Here is a 16,064-nt window from a genome sequence, read left to right as displayed (position 1 = left end):
CTATCAGCTATCCATATCCCAGGTGTAGAGAACCGGGAGGCGGATTTTCTAAGTCGTCAGACTTTTCATCCGGGGGAGTGGGAACTCCATCCGGAGGTGTTTGCATAATTGATTCATCGTTGGGGCAAACCAGAACTGGATCTCATGGCGTCTCGCCAGAACGCCAAACTTCCTTGTTACGGATCCAGGTCCAGGGATCCCAAGGCGACGCTGATAGATGCTCTAGCAGCACCTTGGTCTTTCAACCTGGCTTATGTGTTTCCACCGTTTCCTCTGCTCCCTCGTCTGATTGCCAAAATCAAGCAGGAGAGAGTATCGGTGATCTTGATAGCGCCTGCGTGGCCACGCAGGACTTGGTATGCAGATCTGGTGGACATGTCATCCTTTCCACCATGGACTCTGCCGCTGAGACAGGACCTTCTACTTCAAGCTCCTTTCAACCATCCAAATCTAATTTCTCTGAGACTGACTGCCTGGAGATTGAACGCTTGATTTTATCAAAGCGTGGCTTCTCCGAGTCAGTCATTGATACCTTAATTCAGGCACGAAAGCCTGTCACCAGGAAAATCTATCATAAGATATGGCGTAAATATCTTTATTGGTGTGAATCCAAGGGTTACTCATGGAGTAAAGTCAGGATTCCCAAGATATTATCTTTTCTCCAAGAAGGATTGGAAAAAGGATTGTCAGCTAGTTCCTTAAAGGGACAGATTTCTGCTCTGTCTATTCAATTGCACAAGCGTCTGGCGGATGTTCCAGACGTTCAGGCATTTTGTCAGGCTTTAGTTCGAATCAAGCCTGTGTTTAAACCTGTTGCTCCGCCATGGAGTTTAAATTTGGTTCTTAAAGTTCTTCAAGGGGTTCCGTTTGAACCTCTTCATTCCTTAGATATCAAACTTTTATCTTGGAAAGTTCTTTTTTTGGTAGCTATTTCCTTGGCTTGTAGAGTTTCCGAGTTATCTGCCTTACAATGTGATTCTCCTTATCTGATCTTCCATGCAGATATGGTAGTTCTGCGTACCAAACCTGGGTTTTTACCTAAGGTGGTATCTAATAAGAATATCAATCAGGAGATTGTTGTTCCATCATTGTGTCCTAATCCTTCTTCAAAGAAGGAACGTCTATTACACAATCTTGACGTGGTTCGTGCTTTAAAGTATTATTTACAAGCTACTAAAGATTTTCGTCAAACATCTGCTTTGTTTGTTGTCTACTCTGGACAGAGGAGAGGCCAAAAGGCTTCGGCATCCTCTCTTTTGTTTTGGCTAAGAAGCATAATCCGCTTAGTTTATGAGACTGCTGGCCAGCAGCCTCCTGAAAGGATTACAGCTCATTCTACTAGAGCTGTGGCTTCCACATGGGCCTTTAAAAATGAGGCTTCTGTTGAACAGATTTGCAAGGCGGCGACTTGGTCTTCGCTTCATACCTTTTCAAAATTCTATAAATTTGATACTTTTGCTTCTTCGGAGGCTATTTTTGGGAGAAAGGTTTTACAGGCAGTGGTACCTTCCGTTTAAGTACCTGCCTTGTCCCTCCCTTCATCCGTGTACTTTAGCTTTGGTATTGGTATCCCACAAGTAATGGATGATCCGTTGACTGGATACACCTTACAAGAGAAAACATAATTTATGCTTACCTGATAAATTTATTTCTCTTGTGGTGTATCCAGTCCATGGCCCGCGCTGTCATTTTAAGGCAGGTATTTTTTAACTTTAAACTACAGTCACCACTGCACCCTATGGTTTCTCCTTTCTCTGCTTGTCTTCAGTCGAATGACTGGATATGGCAGTTAGGGGAGGAGCTATATAGCAGCTCTGCTGTGGGTGATCCTCTTGCAACTTCCTGTTGGGAAGGAGAATATCCCACAAGTAATGGATGATCCGTGGACTGGATACACCACAAGAGAAATAAATTTATCAGGTAAGCATAAATTATGTTTTCTAATATGAAGGACAATGTTGAAATTTTTCTATTACAACAAACAAGAAAACAGACAAAAAAACAGACAAAAAAACCCCACAAACAAAACAAAACAAGCACACACCCCTCCCTACCTCCTCCTCTTCCCTCTCCCTTTTTTATTTTATTTTACATCAGGACATTAAAATCTCCTCTAAGATGCATATTTTGAACAGTGACAGAAGATGCAAAAGGTCTTATGTATTGTGATTGAATACTAATTGGGAGACTGCTAATATAACTGCCCCAGTTTAAGAAATAATCCTGAATTTCTTTTTCTACTATGCTATTTATTTCATATTGCTCTAAAATTGCTTTAATCTGGACATTCTTCAAGAATGATGCAAACTTAGGGCTATTTTTGTCTTTCCACGAGGAAAAAATTATATTTCGAGCATTAAGTATTGCGAAATTAATAAAATCAGTCTTCCCTTTCACTAGATGAGTCTCTGAGAAAAACTGACTCCTTCTTACGCAGGACAATTACCCGCTTCAAAATCTTGGATAACCAATATGTAACCTTTCCCCAAAAGTTTCTTACTTTCGGGCAGTCCCAGAGACAATGCATTAAATCAGCCAGCATCTACATCTAGACCACTTATGACCTGCATTCTTTCTCCATTTACCTAGATCGTAAGGCGTTATATATGTCCTATTAATCAATTTAATGTGTGACTCTCGCCAAGATAATTGAGGTGTTGCCCGCCATGCTCTAATAATACTTTTGCTCACTACTTCAGCATTCAGTGTCGAAAACTCATAATTACACCTTTGCACAATTTCCTTAAGATTTTATTCACCTTCCATTTTTAATATGAGATTATACCAACCCGAAATAGACTCTACCTTGCCTAAATAAATTAATCCCAGCATAAATTCCTTCCCAGTTTTTGAAAAAAGATTCTAAGTTAACTGAGTTTAAAAAAATGCCTTACTTGAAAGTATCCATACATTTTGCGATTTGAAAGATTATACGTAGTTTTAAGATGTGCGAATGAATGGACCGCTAGAGTTGCGGTATCTATGCATTGTGAAAAAAATTCCAAACCTTTTAGTTTCCAAACTAGGGAAAAATTTAGAATTATGGAAGTCTGCATTAAGAAATTTATAAAAATTTTGCCAGGCAATTATAGGATTTCTAAAAGTAACGAGATCTTTTAGGTCCAGGGGGCCATCATTTAACATAAACATGTAATAGGGCTTTAAAAATATTAGGTTTGAAATAGGGAAATTCAATCTCTTTTATACAGAGATGGGGCATATCTAATAACCATTCTGGGACAATTTTCATCAGGCAAATTAAATTGTATTTCTGAAATGCAGGCAGACCCAAACCTGTAAATTCCCTACACTGTGAAAGTCTATACAATGGAAGCCTAGGCTTGCCCGAACCCCAAAGAAACGCTCGGAGCTTTGCATTTAAGTTTTTAATATCCTGATTTTTTAAGAATAAAGGTAAATTCTGCATAATGTATAGACGTTTCGGAAGGGTTATCATTTTTATTAAATTAACTTTCCCTGCTAAAGACAACGGCAAAGTAGACCATTTCTTAAAATCTGTCCTTATTTTATTAAATAAATTCTGAAAATTAATCTTGTACCATTCCTCTGGATACTTGCTTATGGTGATTCCTAAATATTTTAGCTGTGTAACAATTCTGAAAGGTAAAGCAATCCTTGGTTCATTTTTTATATATCCATAAAAATTCAGATTTTAAAGCTTTAACAGCATATCCTGAAAAAGAGCCAAAAGTTTTAAATATATTCAACAGTTTGGGGACATTTTCATCTATGTCACTTAGAAATACTAATAAATCATCGGCATAAAAAACAATTTGGGAGGTGTTTTCTCCTACAGAAATTCCTTTTATTTCTTCACGCAATAACATGGCGAGGGGTTCTATACTTAGATTAAAAAGTAAGGGAGAGAGTGGACACCCCTGACGGGTTGCCCTAAATAACTGAAATGAAGGGGTACATGCGCCATTAATGATAAGAGTGGAGAGAGGGTTATTATATAAAGAATGACTAAAACCTATAAAATGACCTTTAAAGCCAAATCGAAAGATTTTTCTGCATCTATTGCTATTTTGGTCTTATCCTCTTTAATGCTTGTAATTTTTTTCCTATCAAGATTATAGTGATCAAGATTATATTAATTGCTATTATGGACCCTGATACTAATTAGCTATTTCTTTTGACAAATGTTTGTACTGCTTGGAGGCACAAATCATTCCTCCTGTACAGTTTTGTTCCACATGCTTAAATAAGATGTTATTGTCTAAGGATAAAGATACCCTCTCTGAGCCATCTGTCTCTCGGGATAATGATGTCCGTACCATGCCTCAGCTTTCTCCTCAAACGTCACAAGCTTTAGCAGTTTCACATGCAGTGCCCTGCAGTTCCTATCAACACGTTTCTGGGGGTGTTTATTTACCAGGAGATTTTGCTGCGCAAATTACTTCTGCGGTTTCTGCAGCCTTATCAGCCTTCCCTATTGCTGGTAAGAGAAAGAGGAAATCTAAGAACATATCTCATACAAAGAGTTCTGAAACTCTGTTATCTGAGGAGGATCATTCCTCAGTGGCTTCTGAGGGCGAGATCTCTGACTCTGAGACTATTGTTGCTAGTACAGCAGATCCAGAGGAGGTTAATTTTAGATTTAAGCTGGAGCACCTCCATTTACTCTTGAAGGAGGTCCTAGCTACCTTGGAGGACTCAGACTCTACTGTCGCTGAGACTCCTAAGAAGTCTAATAAACTTAAGAGTGTTTGATGTCATAGCTTCATCTGTAGAGGTATTTCCGGTTTCAGAATGTATGTCGGACATTATAGCTCAGGAATGGGAAAAGCCGGGTAACCCTTTTTCCCCATCCCCTGTTTTTAAGAAGATGTTTCCTGTTGCTTACTCTGTGCGTGACTTGTGGCGCACCGTGCCTAAGGTATCCACTCTAGCCAAGAGAACAACTATCCCCTTGAGGATAGTTCCTCTTTCAAAGACCCTATGGATAAGAAACTGGAAGCTTACTTAAGAATGATGTACATTTATTAGGGTTTACAATGACAACCAGTTGCAAGTATTGCTATGGTTGCGGGTGCAGCCTCTTATTGGTGCAACTTCTTGTCTGACCTAATTTCAGAGAAGACTACCATAAAGGAGATCCAGGATAGGATCAAGGTTCTAAAGCTGGCTAATACTTTTATCTGTGATGCCAGCATGCAAGTCGTTAGGTTGGGAGCCAAAATTTCTAGCTTTGCGGTTCTAGCTCGCAGAGCTCTGTGGCTAAAATCTTGATCTGCGGATATAACATCCAAGTCCAATCTTCTGTCTTTACCTTTTAAGGGCAAGACTTTATTTGGTCCTGGTCTGGCTGAGATCATTTCTGAAGTTACTGGTGGAAAGGGATCTTTCCTACCTCAAGACAAAAAGGCTAGACCTAAGGGTCGCAAGAATTCTAATTTTCGTTCCTTTCACAACTTCAAAGGACAAAAGCCTTTCTCCTCTTCTTCCAAGCCAGAGCAATCCAGGACTTCATGGAGGTCCAGTCAACCTTGGAATAAGGGGAAACAATCCGAGAACCCTTCCTCTAAATCTAAGTCATCATGAAGGTGCCGCCCCCGATCCAGTCTTGGATCAAGTAGGGGGCAGGCTTTCCTTCTTTCGGAAGGCTTGCATCTGCGATGTCCCAGATCCTTGGGCTGTGGAAGTAGTATCCCAGGGATACAGGATAGGGTTCAAGTCTTGTCCCCCCAGGCGCAGATTTATCCTGTCAAGGTTATCTGCAAACCAGGTGAAGAGAAAGGCCTTCTTAAACTGTGCAAAGGACCTATCTTCTCTGGCAGTGATTGTCCCAGTTCCTGTGGCGGAACAGGGTCAAAGATTCTATTCAAACTTTTTGTGGTTCCCAAAAAGCAGGGACCTTTCCAACTCATATTGGACCTCAAGTGTCTCAACAAATTTCTCAAGGTTCCGTCCTTCAAAACGGAGACTATACGTTCCATTCTACCCTTGGTTCAGGAGGGTCAGTTTATGACTACCATAGACCTGAAGGACACGTGTCTTCATGTTCCTATTCACAGGGAACATCACCAATTCCTGCGGCTTGCCTTTCTAGACAAACACTTCCAATTTGTTGTCCTTCCCTTCGACCTTGCCATGGCTCCTCGGATCTTAGAAAGGTCCTAGGGGCCTTTTTGGCGGTGGTCAGATCTCAGGGGATAGCAGTGGCGCCATACCTGGACGACATCTTGGTTCAGGCGACATCTTTTCATTTAGCAAAATCCCATACAGACTCTCTGTCCTTCGTTCCCATGGGTGGAAAGTAAATCTGGAAAAGAGTTCCCTGGTGCCAGGCACCAGGGTATGGTTTTTGGGAACGATCATAGACTCTCTGTCCATGAAGATTTTTCTGACGGATGTAAGAAAATCTAAACGTCTTGCTTCTTGTCTTTCACTAAAGTCCTTTATCCGTCAATCATTGGCTCAGTGTATGGAAGTAAATGGTCTAATGGTTGCTTCCATGGACATTATTCCTTTTACTCGTTTCTATCTGAGACCTCTACAGTTATGCCTGCTCAGACAATGGAACGGAGACCACTCGGATCATTCTCAGAGGATAGTTCTAGACTTGCTAACAAGAGACTCTCTATTTTGGTGGATCTCTCAGGACCATCTGTCCCAGAGAAGAAGTGGCCTTCTGACCCCTTAAGCGTAAGGGTCAGAAGGCCTCTTCTTCTACTCTTTCTCTCTGGTTGAGAAGTGTTATCCAGTTAGCTTTTGAGACAGCTAAACAACAGCCTCCTGAGAGAATTATGGCTCATTCCACTAGGGCTGTCTCTTCTTCATGGGCTTTTAAAAATTAAGCTTCTGTGGAGCAAATCTGCAAGGCGGCCACTTGGTCCTCGTTGCATACCTTTTCAAAATTCTACAAATTTGATATTTTTGCCTCGGCTGAGGCTTCTTTTAGGAGAAAAGTTCTTCAAGCGGTGGTGCCTTCTGTTTAGGTCTGCCTGACTTGTTCTCCCGCCCTTTCATTCTGTGTCCTCTAGCTTGGGCATTGGTTCCCTCTAGTAATTAGAATGGATTTGTGGACTCTCCATGCCATTGGAAAGAAAACAAAATTTATGCTTACCTGATAAATTAATTTCTTTCCTGGCATGGAGAGTCCACGACCCGCCCTTAATTTGATTTAAGATGGCATTTTTTTGTATAAATCTCAGGCACCTCTATACCCTTGTGTCATCTTCTCTTTCCATATTCCTTCGACTGAATAACTGGAAGCTTATGGGAAGTAGGAGTGATACTTAACAGCTCTGCTGGGGTTTTCTTTGCCTCCTCCTGGTGGCCAGGAGTTGAATTCCCACTAGTAAATAGAATGTATTTGTGTACTCTCCATGCCAGGAAAGAAAACAATTTATCAGGTAAGCATAAATTTTGTTTTTAATTACATTTATATTTTATGCGCACGGGGATAAGAATCAGAACGAAGTTTCCAGGTACAATTGAAACTTTCAAAGGCAGAATACATTTATTGAAAGCATACCATAATATTAAAATATAACAAGTGTATATAATAAGCTTCATTATAAAGGATTGTTTACTGTCCCTTTAATGTAAGGTAAGACTTTAACATGACTAAGGTGTAGACTGTCCCTTTAAGAAAGATAAATACGGTAACAAAATTATTGTGTTGCATTCTTTATATTGAAAACTCATTTGTTTTTATAGAAGCCTTTTTTCTCTTTACATTTTGTTAAAGGGATATGAAACCCTTTAAAAAGTGATTGTAAATTTTCTTATTTTAGTGAACAGTATATACAATTAGCAGTCAAAACAGGGGCACTTTCGTTGCTGATTTTTTTCTTAAAGACCCTTTATTTATTTATCAAATATTTACCGTCTAGTAATAGTAAACACAGTGTTGTTCCTTCCCCCACACCTTATACTTCATTTAGCTGAGTGATGACGAATCCGGCTTCTTCCAATCGTTGCGTGCCACACATATGGCACCCAGCTCGTACCATCACTAGATGGTAAATATTTTACAAATAAAGGGTCTTAAAAAAAAATCATCAATGAAAGTGCCCTTGTTTTAAACACTAATAGTATATACCCTTTGCTAAAATAAGAAACTTTACAATAACTTTAATAAAGACTTATATAGAGCTTGATTACCTAAAGTTCTCTGTGCTTGTGAGATTCGGTAAGAAAGGCCTGTGTTGGAATTTTCTAAAGTCTGTTTTTACCTTTAGGACAATGTGTCTCGCAAAGGGGTTTTTCCTGCATTTAAGTATGTGAAGGAGATACATACATTGCACTAGGGCTCACAACAATTGCAATTTATTTTATTTTTTTAAAGTATGAAATTAATAAAGGAAATATTGAAATTTAAAAATTCAGTAAAATTGTATTAAGTTGTAATTTTTTTTTTAAACTATGAAATTTGTACTTATAATACAAAATTCAAAGTATATTGTTTTCCTTATTCTAAACTGAGTGTCTCTGTTAGTGAGCTAAACCGGGGTGTTCCATAGGCATAGCTGAAACTTTTATGCATGTTATGGCGTATTGTCTAAATATTTCCCCCTGCAAATCTCCCAGTCTTATATTGCAAACTGAAAGGTGTCAAGATCGTGTCAAAATACGTAATAATCTAGTAAAGGGACACTTAAGTCAAAATTAAACTTTCATGATTCAGAAAGAGCACACCATTTTAAAAAATCTTTCCAATTTACTTCCATTATCAAATTTTGCATTCTTTTCATATGCACATTTTTTTGAGGCACCATTTCCAACTAAGCATGTGCACAAGCTCACAGAGTATGCCTATACTAATCTGTGATTGGCTGATGTCTGTCACATGATACAGGAGGCTGGGAAATGGGAGAAAAAAATAATTTGCCAGAAAAAGAAAAAGGAGTGCTGCTCCTTAAATAAAGGATGCCAAGAAAATTAAGCAAAACTGATAGAAGTAAATTGGGAAGTTGTTTAAAAATGTAAGCTCTATCTAAATTGTGAAAGAAAAAGTTTTTGGTTCATTTAAGGAAACTGGATGGAGGGGTAAATATACAAACTTCCCAATCCCAGCTCCCTTAAGCTCTAGAACCCCTAAGACCCACACGGTTAGATTACGAGTTTTTCGTTATGAGCTGTGTGGTGCTAACAAGCAGTTTTCTCTCACCGCTCATTTACCTACAGCGCTGGTATTACAGGTTTTTACAAACCCTACTTTAAAAGGCAAGAAGTGAGCGTTGAGCAAAATTTAGCTCCTTACCGCACTTCAATACCAGCGCTGCTTAAGTCAGTGGTGAGCTAGTCGTAAATGATCGTGCACGATTTCCCCATAAGAATTAATGGGGAGAGCCGGCTGAAAAAAAGTCTAACACTTGCAAAAAAGCAGCGTAAAACTCAGTAGCGCAGCCCCATTGATTCCTATGGGGAAATAAAATTTATGTTTACACCTAACACTCTAACATGAACCCCGAGTCTAAACACCCCTAATCTTAAACTTATTAACCCCTAATCTGCCGCCCCCGACATCGCCGCCACCTGCATTATATTATTAACCCCTAATCTGCCGTTCCGGACACTGCCGCCACCTACATTATATTTATTAACCCCTAATCTGCTGCCCCCAACATTGCCGACACATACATTATATTTATTAACCTCTAATCTGCCGCCCTGATGTCGCCGCAACCTACCTACACTTATTAACCCCTAATCTGCCAGCCCCAGCATCGCCGCCACTATAATAAACATATTAACTCCTAAACCGCCGCACTCCTGCCTCACAAACATTAGTTAAATATTATTTACCCCTAATCTGCCATCCCTAACATCACCACCACCTACCTACATTTATTAACCCCTAATCTGCCGCCCCCAACGTCGCTGCCACTATACTAAATGTATTAACCCCTAAACCTAAGTCTAACTCTAACACCCCCTAACTTAAATATAATTACAATAAATCTAAATCAAAATTAATATTAGTTCTTAAATAATTCCTATTTAAAACTAAATACTTACCTATAAAATAAACCCTAAGATTGCTACAATATAACTAATAGTTACATTGTATCTAGCTTAGGGTTTATTTTTTATTTTATAGGCAAGTTTGTATTTATTTTAACTAGGTAGAATAGTTATTAAATAGTTATTAACTATTTAATAACTACCTAGCTAAACTAAATACAAAAGTACCTGTAAAATAAAACCTAACCTAAGTTACACTAACACCTAACACTACACTATAATTAAATTAACAACAATTAACTAAATTAAATTAAATTAGCTAAAGTACAAAAAAAAACAACACTAAATTACAGAAAATAATAAACAAGTTACAAGATATTTAAACTAATTACACCTAATCTAATAGCCCTATCAAAATAACCCCCCCCCCCCCAAATAAAAAAACCCTAGCCTACCTAAACTACCAATAGCCCTTTTGCGGGGCATTGCCCCAAAGTAATCAGCTCTTTTACCTGTAAAACAAAATACAAACAACCCCCACAACAGTAAAACCCACCACCCACACAACCAAATACCTTAAAATGGCATTTAGCTCTTTTGCGGCCCAGACCCTTATCTAAAAAATAAAACCCACCCAATACACCCTTAAAAATACCTAACACTAACCCCCTGAAGATAGACTTACAGTTCTGAAGACCGGGCATCCATCCTCAAGGAAGCGGCAGAAGTCTTCATCCAACCGGGCCGAAGTCCTCAACGAAGCCGGGAGTAGTCTTCATCCAAGCCGGGCAACGTGTTCCTCCAGATGGGCAGAAGTCTTCATCCAGACGGCATCTTCTATCTTCATCCATCCGACGCGGAGCGGCTCCATCTTCAAGACATCCGGCGTGGAGCATCCTCTTCAAACGACGGCTTCTTACTGAATGACGGTTCCTTTAAGTGACGTCATCCAAGATGGCGTCCCTTATATTCCGATTGGCTGATAGAATTCTATCAGCCAATCGGAATTAAGGTAGAAAAAATCCTATTGGCTGATGCAATAAGCCAATAGGATTGAACTTCAATCCTATTGGCTGATCCAATCAGCCAATAGGATTGAGCTCGCATTCTATTGGCTTTTCCAATCAGCCAATAAAATGCGAGCTCAATCAGAATCTAAGGGACGCCATCTTGGATGACGTCACTTAAAGAAACCGTCATTCAGTAAGAAGCTGACGTTTGTAGAGGATGCTCCTCGCTGGATGTCTTGAAGATGGAGCCGCTCCGCATCGGATGGATGAAGATAGAAGATGCCGTCTGGATGAAGACTTCTGCCCGTCTGGAGGACAACTTCGCCCGGCTTGGATGCAGACTTCTCCCGGCTTCGTTGAGGACTTCGGCCCGGTTGGATGAAGACTTCTACCGCTTCCTTGATGATGGATGTCCGGTCTTCAGAACAGTAAGTCGATCTTCAGGGAGTTTGTGTTAGGTATTTTTAAGGGTGTATTGGGTGGGTTTTATTTTTTAGACTAGGGTTTGGGCCGCAAAAGAGCTAACTGCCCTTTTAAGGGTAATGCCCATCCAAATGCCCTTTTCAGGGCAATGGGGAGCTTAGGTGTTTTTTTAGATAGTATTTTATTTGTGGGGTTGGTTGTGTGGGTAGTGGGTTTTACTGTTGGGGGGGTTGTTTGTATTTTTTTTTTTTTTACAGGTAAAAGAGCTGATTACTTTGGGGCAATGCCCCGCAAAAGGCCCTTTTAAGGGCTATTGATAGTTTAGTTTAGGCTAGGGTTTTTTTTGTTTTGGGGGGGGGGGGGGCTCTTTTTATTTTGATAGGGCTATTAGATTAGGTGTAATTAGTTTAAATATCTTGTAATTTGGTTATTATTTTCTGTAATTTAGTGTTTTGTTTTTTTGTACTTTAGCTAATTTAATTGAATTTAGTTAATTATATTAAATTTAGTTAATTTATTTAATTATAGTGTAGTGTTAGGTGTTATTGTAACTTGTTTTATTTTACAGGTACTTTTGTATTTATTTTAGCTATGTAGTTATTAAATAGTTAATAACTATTTAATAACTATTCTACCTAGTTAAAATAAATACAAGCTTGCCTGTAAAATAAAAATAAACCCTAAGCTAGCTACAATGTAACTATTAGTTATATTGTAGCTAGCTTAGGGTTTATTTTATAGGTAAGTATTTAGGTTTAAATAGGAATTATTTAGGTAATAATATTAATTTTTATTTAGATTTATTGTAATTATATTTAAGTTAGGGGTGTTAGGGTTAGGGTTAGACTTAGGTTTAGGTGTTAATACAGTTAGTATAGTGGCTGCGACGTTGGGGGGCGGCAGATTAGGGGTTAATAAATGTAGATAGGTGGTGGCGATGTTAGGGACGGCATATTAGGGGTTAATAATATTTAACTAATGTTTGCGAGGCAGGAGTGCGGCGGTTTAGGGGTTAATATGTTTATTATAGTGGCGGCGATGTCCGGAGCGGCAGATTAGGGGTTAATAATTTTATTATAGTGTTTACAATGCAGGAGGGCCTCGACTTAGGGGTTAATAGGTAGTTTATGGGTTTTAGTGTACTTTTTAGCACTTTAGTTATGAGTTTTATGTTACGGCGTTGTACCATAAAACTCTTAACTACTGACTTTTAAATGCGTTAGGACTCTTGACGGGGTAGGGTGTACCGCTCACTTTTTGGCCTCCCAGGACAGACTCATAATACCGGCGCTATGGAAGTCCCATAGAAAAAAGAGTTTACGAAGTTTACGTAAGTCGTTTTGCTGTAAGGCCAAAAAAGTGTGCGGTGACCCTAAACCTTCAAGACTCGTAATACCAGCGGGCGTAAAAAAGCAGCGTTAGGAGTCTTAGGACCTCTTAACGCTGCTTTTTTACCCTGACGCACAACTCGTAATCTAGCGGATAGTTTGAAAGGCAATTGCCTGCTATTAAGTTAGCATATTAAAAAAACAAATTAAATTTAAAAAAACACATTTTGTAGGAAGGGGACGCTATTGTCCTGTGACAGCTCATCAAAAAAGCACAGTGGCCCCCAAGATGCCTAGTTTTAAAGCCAAAAAGCCCCTTTTTATAAACATGAGAATGTTGGATAAATCAGAATCAAACCCTGCACACTCTGCTCTCTCTACCAGAGTTCGTTCTCTCTACCAACGTTTCCCCTTCCAGCAAGCTTCATTACTTTCTAACGGAGACACCTCGCCAGTCGCCCGGAACAGCCCCTGCAAGTGTCAGTATGTTTTTTTTAAATCTGTTCTACTGCGTTTTAGATAATTGGGTCCTTAGTGCAGATAGGAAGAATGATTGAGGTAATAACACTAGCAGAATCATTTTGTAAAAAATAAAGTGATAAACAGGCAGTTGAGTGCAAATTAACAAATTGAAACATTCTTCACAGTTAAAAGAAAAGATGAAGGAACAGTCTTGGAAGATACTGTTCACAGAATGTGGGCGTGGAGTTAGCATGTTCCGGACCAAAAGAACTCGTAGTTTGGTAGTGAGAGGTATTCCAGAGACATTAAGAGGAGAACTATGGCTTCTTTTCTCAGGTAAATTTGTGAAATTGCATAACCAAGGGGTCTCTCTCACTCTAAAGGGATATGAACTACATTTTTATTTTGTGATTCAGGCAGAGCATACAATTTTAAGAAAAGTTTTCCATTTACTTCTATTATCAAATGTGCTTTGTTCCCATGGTATTCTTTGTTGGGGAAATAGGTAGGTGTCCGGAGCAGTTTTGTGGCAGGAAATAGTGCTGCCATCTAGTGGTCTTGCAAATGGAATGGAAAAACTGCTGCATATAGTGGTCCAGACACGTGGATACTCCTGAACTTAAGTCTATGCTTTTCAACAAAAGATACCAAGAGAACAAAGAACATTTGATAATAGAAGTAAATTAGAAAGTTGTTTAAAGTTGTATGCTTTATTTGAATCATGAAAAGTGTAGGTTTCATATCCCTTAAAGTTAATTAATAAAGGGACACTAAACCCAATTTTTTTCTTTCATAATTCAGATAGAACATTCAATTTAAAGCAACTTTCTAATTTACTCCTATTATCATTTTTTCTTCGTTCTCTTGCTATCTTCATTTGAAAAAGCAGGAATGTAAGCTAAGGAGCCGGCCCATTTTTTTTTTTATAAATTTTATTTTTATTGAGGCAATCAAACAAGTCAGAGTACAAACATAGCATAAAGGACAATATCTCAAGCAGTATTACATGACAGTAATTCCTTCTTTCAAACATAGATACACTGAACAATAATGGGAGCTCGGTATTGACCTTAATAATGCCTCTTTTCTTATAATTAAGTAACATAACATGCAAGCGTCAACAGTGTGAAATAGGTCCACTTATGGGACCTGTAAACTGGTACTCAATGGAAGACAGAACTCTCAGGATTAAAGATTCTCAATATAAATCATATAAGGAATAAACCAAGTGTTAGGTACTTGCCATCATCTTAAGACAAACATTGTGAGAATTGTTAAATTCTTATGCAGGAAACAACTGGAGGATAACGTATGGTTATGGGGAAGGGGTATATCCCGGAGAACCGTAGTCAGGAGGTGGGGGAAAAGGGAGGGTGCGAGAAGGAGAGAGGTAATGGATAAAAAAAAAAAAAAAAATACCGGGGGGGGGGGGGGTCGGAGAAGGCCACTGAAGGCTGGAGGAGTGATCGGGCCGCCAGGGTCGCAGCCCAGTCTCTAGAGCTGCACATCTATCCGTTTGCCCACCGAAACGCCGGCATCGTCAGGTCTCCTAAACTCCTCCCATGTCAACCATATAGAACAATAGAAGTCATATCGACCTTCGACCCTTAACGCGTATTCTTCCATGTTTTGGATGTAATCCAAGGACTCAAGGACTGGGGTAAGCGTAACAGGGGCTTGTTTCATCTACTGTCTAGCTATAACGAGTTTTGCCGCTAAGAGGATGACAACACCTAGCAGACGGGATGATTTTGGGAGGCCCTGCAGTCCAAGATGAAAGAGCGCCATATCTCCTGTAAGGTCGTCGATAAGACCTAACCTCTGGAGTAGCCTCGCCACCTGGGTCCAAAAGTGGCTCAGTTTGGGGCATTCCCCCCAGATGTGGAGGTGGGTACCTCGCTGGGCCATCCTCTCCAACAGTCCACTGACCTGGAGGGATATATTCTATGCAACCTGGTCGGGACCCAATGCCACCTAAGTAGGATTTTAAGATATAATTCAAACAGGTTGGAACAGCGCACCGCTGCGCTGACATGCTGGATAGCACGCTGCCATTTACCATCTGATGCCACTGCCCCTAAGTCTCTCTCCCAGTCCTCTGTGGACCGAGTTTTTAAGAAGTGAGGGGAGTTAAGAAGAGTTCTGTAGTGGAACGATAGGGAGCCCCGTAGAGGTCTACCAGCCAACCATCTCCTCTCCCATTTGGTGAGAACTCTCATGTTAGCTTTCTGAAATCCCCAGGATAGAAGGAGCAAAACTAGGCGGAGGTATTCGAATTGCAACTCTCTAGGGAAATTGTCCGTCGGATAAGTTTGGGGCGGAATAGCCAGGACGTCTCCCCTATATAGGTCTGAGAGTAGTCTGATCTCTAAGGCTTCCCACTTCCTGGGGTGGGATTCAGGAAGGCACTGTAGTAAAGCCTTGATAGAGTGTATAGGGGAGGGGTGCGGGGCCACCGAGTCAAGAGGCCGTATCTCTCTCCAAAGCTTCAGGCAGGTCTTGATTGTGCGGCAATGTATTCCGCTCAGCACCTCTGCATGATCTGGGATACATATAAGATTGGACAAGTCCACTCCAGCGGTCAGTGAGCCCTTCTCTATTTGGTACCACCCTGCGGAGCAGTCCTTCACCCCCCAGGCAGTAATATGCGAGAGCATAGCAGCCTTGTAGTATAATGTGATGTTTGGCATCGACAAGCCTCCGCATCTTTTTGTTTTTTGTAGTTGGGTCAGGGGTAGCCGCACGTGGCGCCCTTTCCACACGTATTTCGTAAAGATAGTTTGAAAGTGGTTGAGGAGATATGCCGGGACAGGAACCGGGAGGCACCGAAAGAAATAGATCAGCTTTGGGAGTAGGAGCGTCTTCACAGCCGCGACTCTACCCGTCCAAGAGACCTCCGGTACCT

The 16,064-nt window shown here is 40.2% G+C and overlaps 1 protein-coding gene across 1 annotated transcript in view; it reads left to right on the top strand.

Annotated features, from left to right (window-relative positions):
• Positions 1-16,064, top strand: part of TBC1D8B (TBC1 domain family member 8B) — a 283,925-nt gene that overhangs the window by 204,086 nt on the left and 63,775 nt on the right. The window contains exon 9 of the mRNA XM_053699162.1: positions 13,345-13,495. Coding sequence (XP_053555137.1) covers positions 13,345-13,495 — 151 coding nt within the window. The remainder of the gene's footprint in view (positions 1-13,344; positions 13,496-16,064) is intronic.

Source organism: Bombina bombina, chromosome 1 (genome assembly GCF_027579735.1).
Source record: "Bombina bombina isolate aBomBom1 chromosome 1, aBomBom1.pri, whole genome shotgun sequence".
Lineage (NCBI taxonomy): Eukaryota > Metazoa > Chordata > Amphibia > Anura > Bombinatoridae > Bombina > Bombina bombina.
The sequence above is the reverse complement of the archived record's forward strand: the minus strand, read 5'-3'. Positions and strand labels throughout refer to the sequence as shown.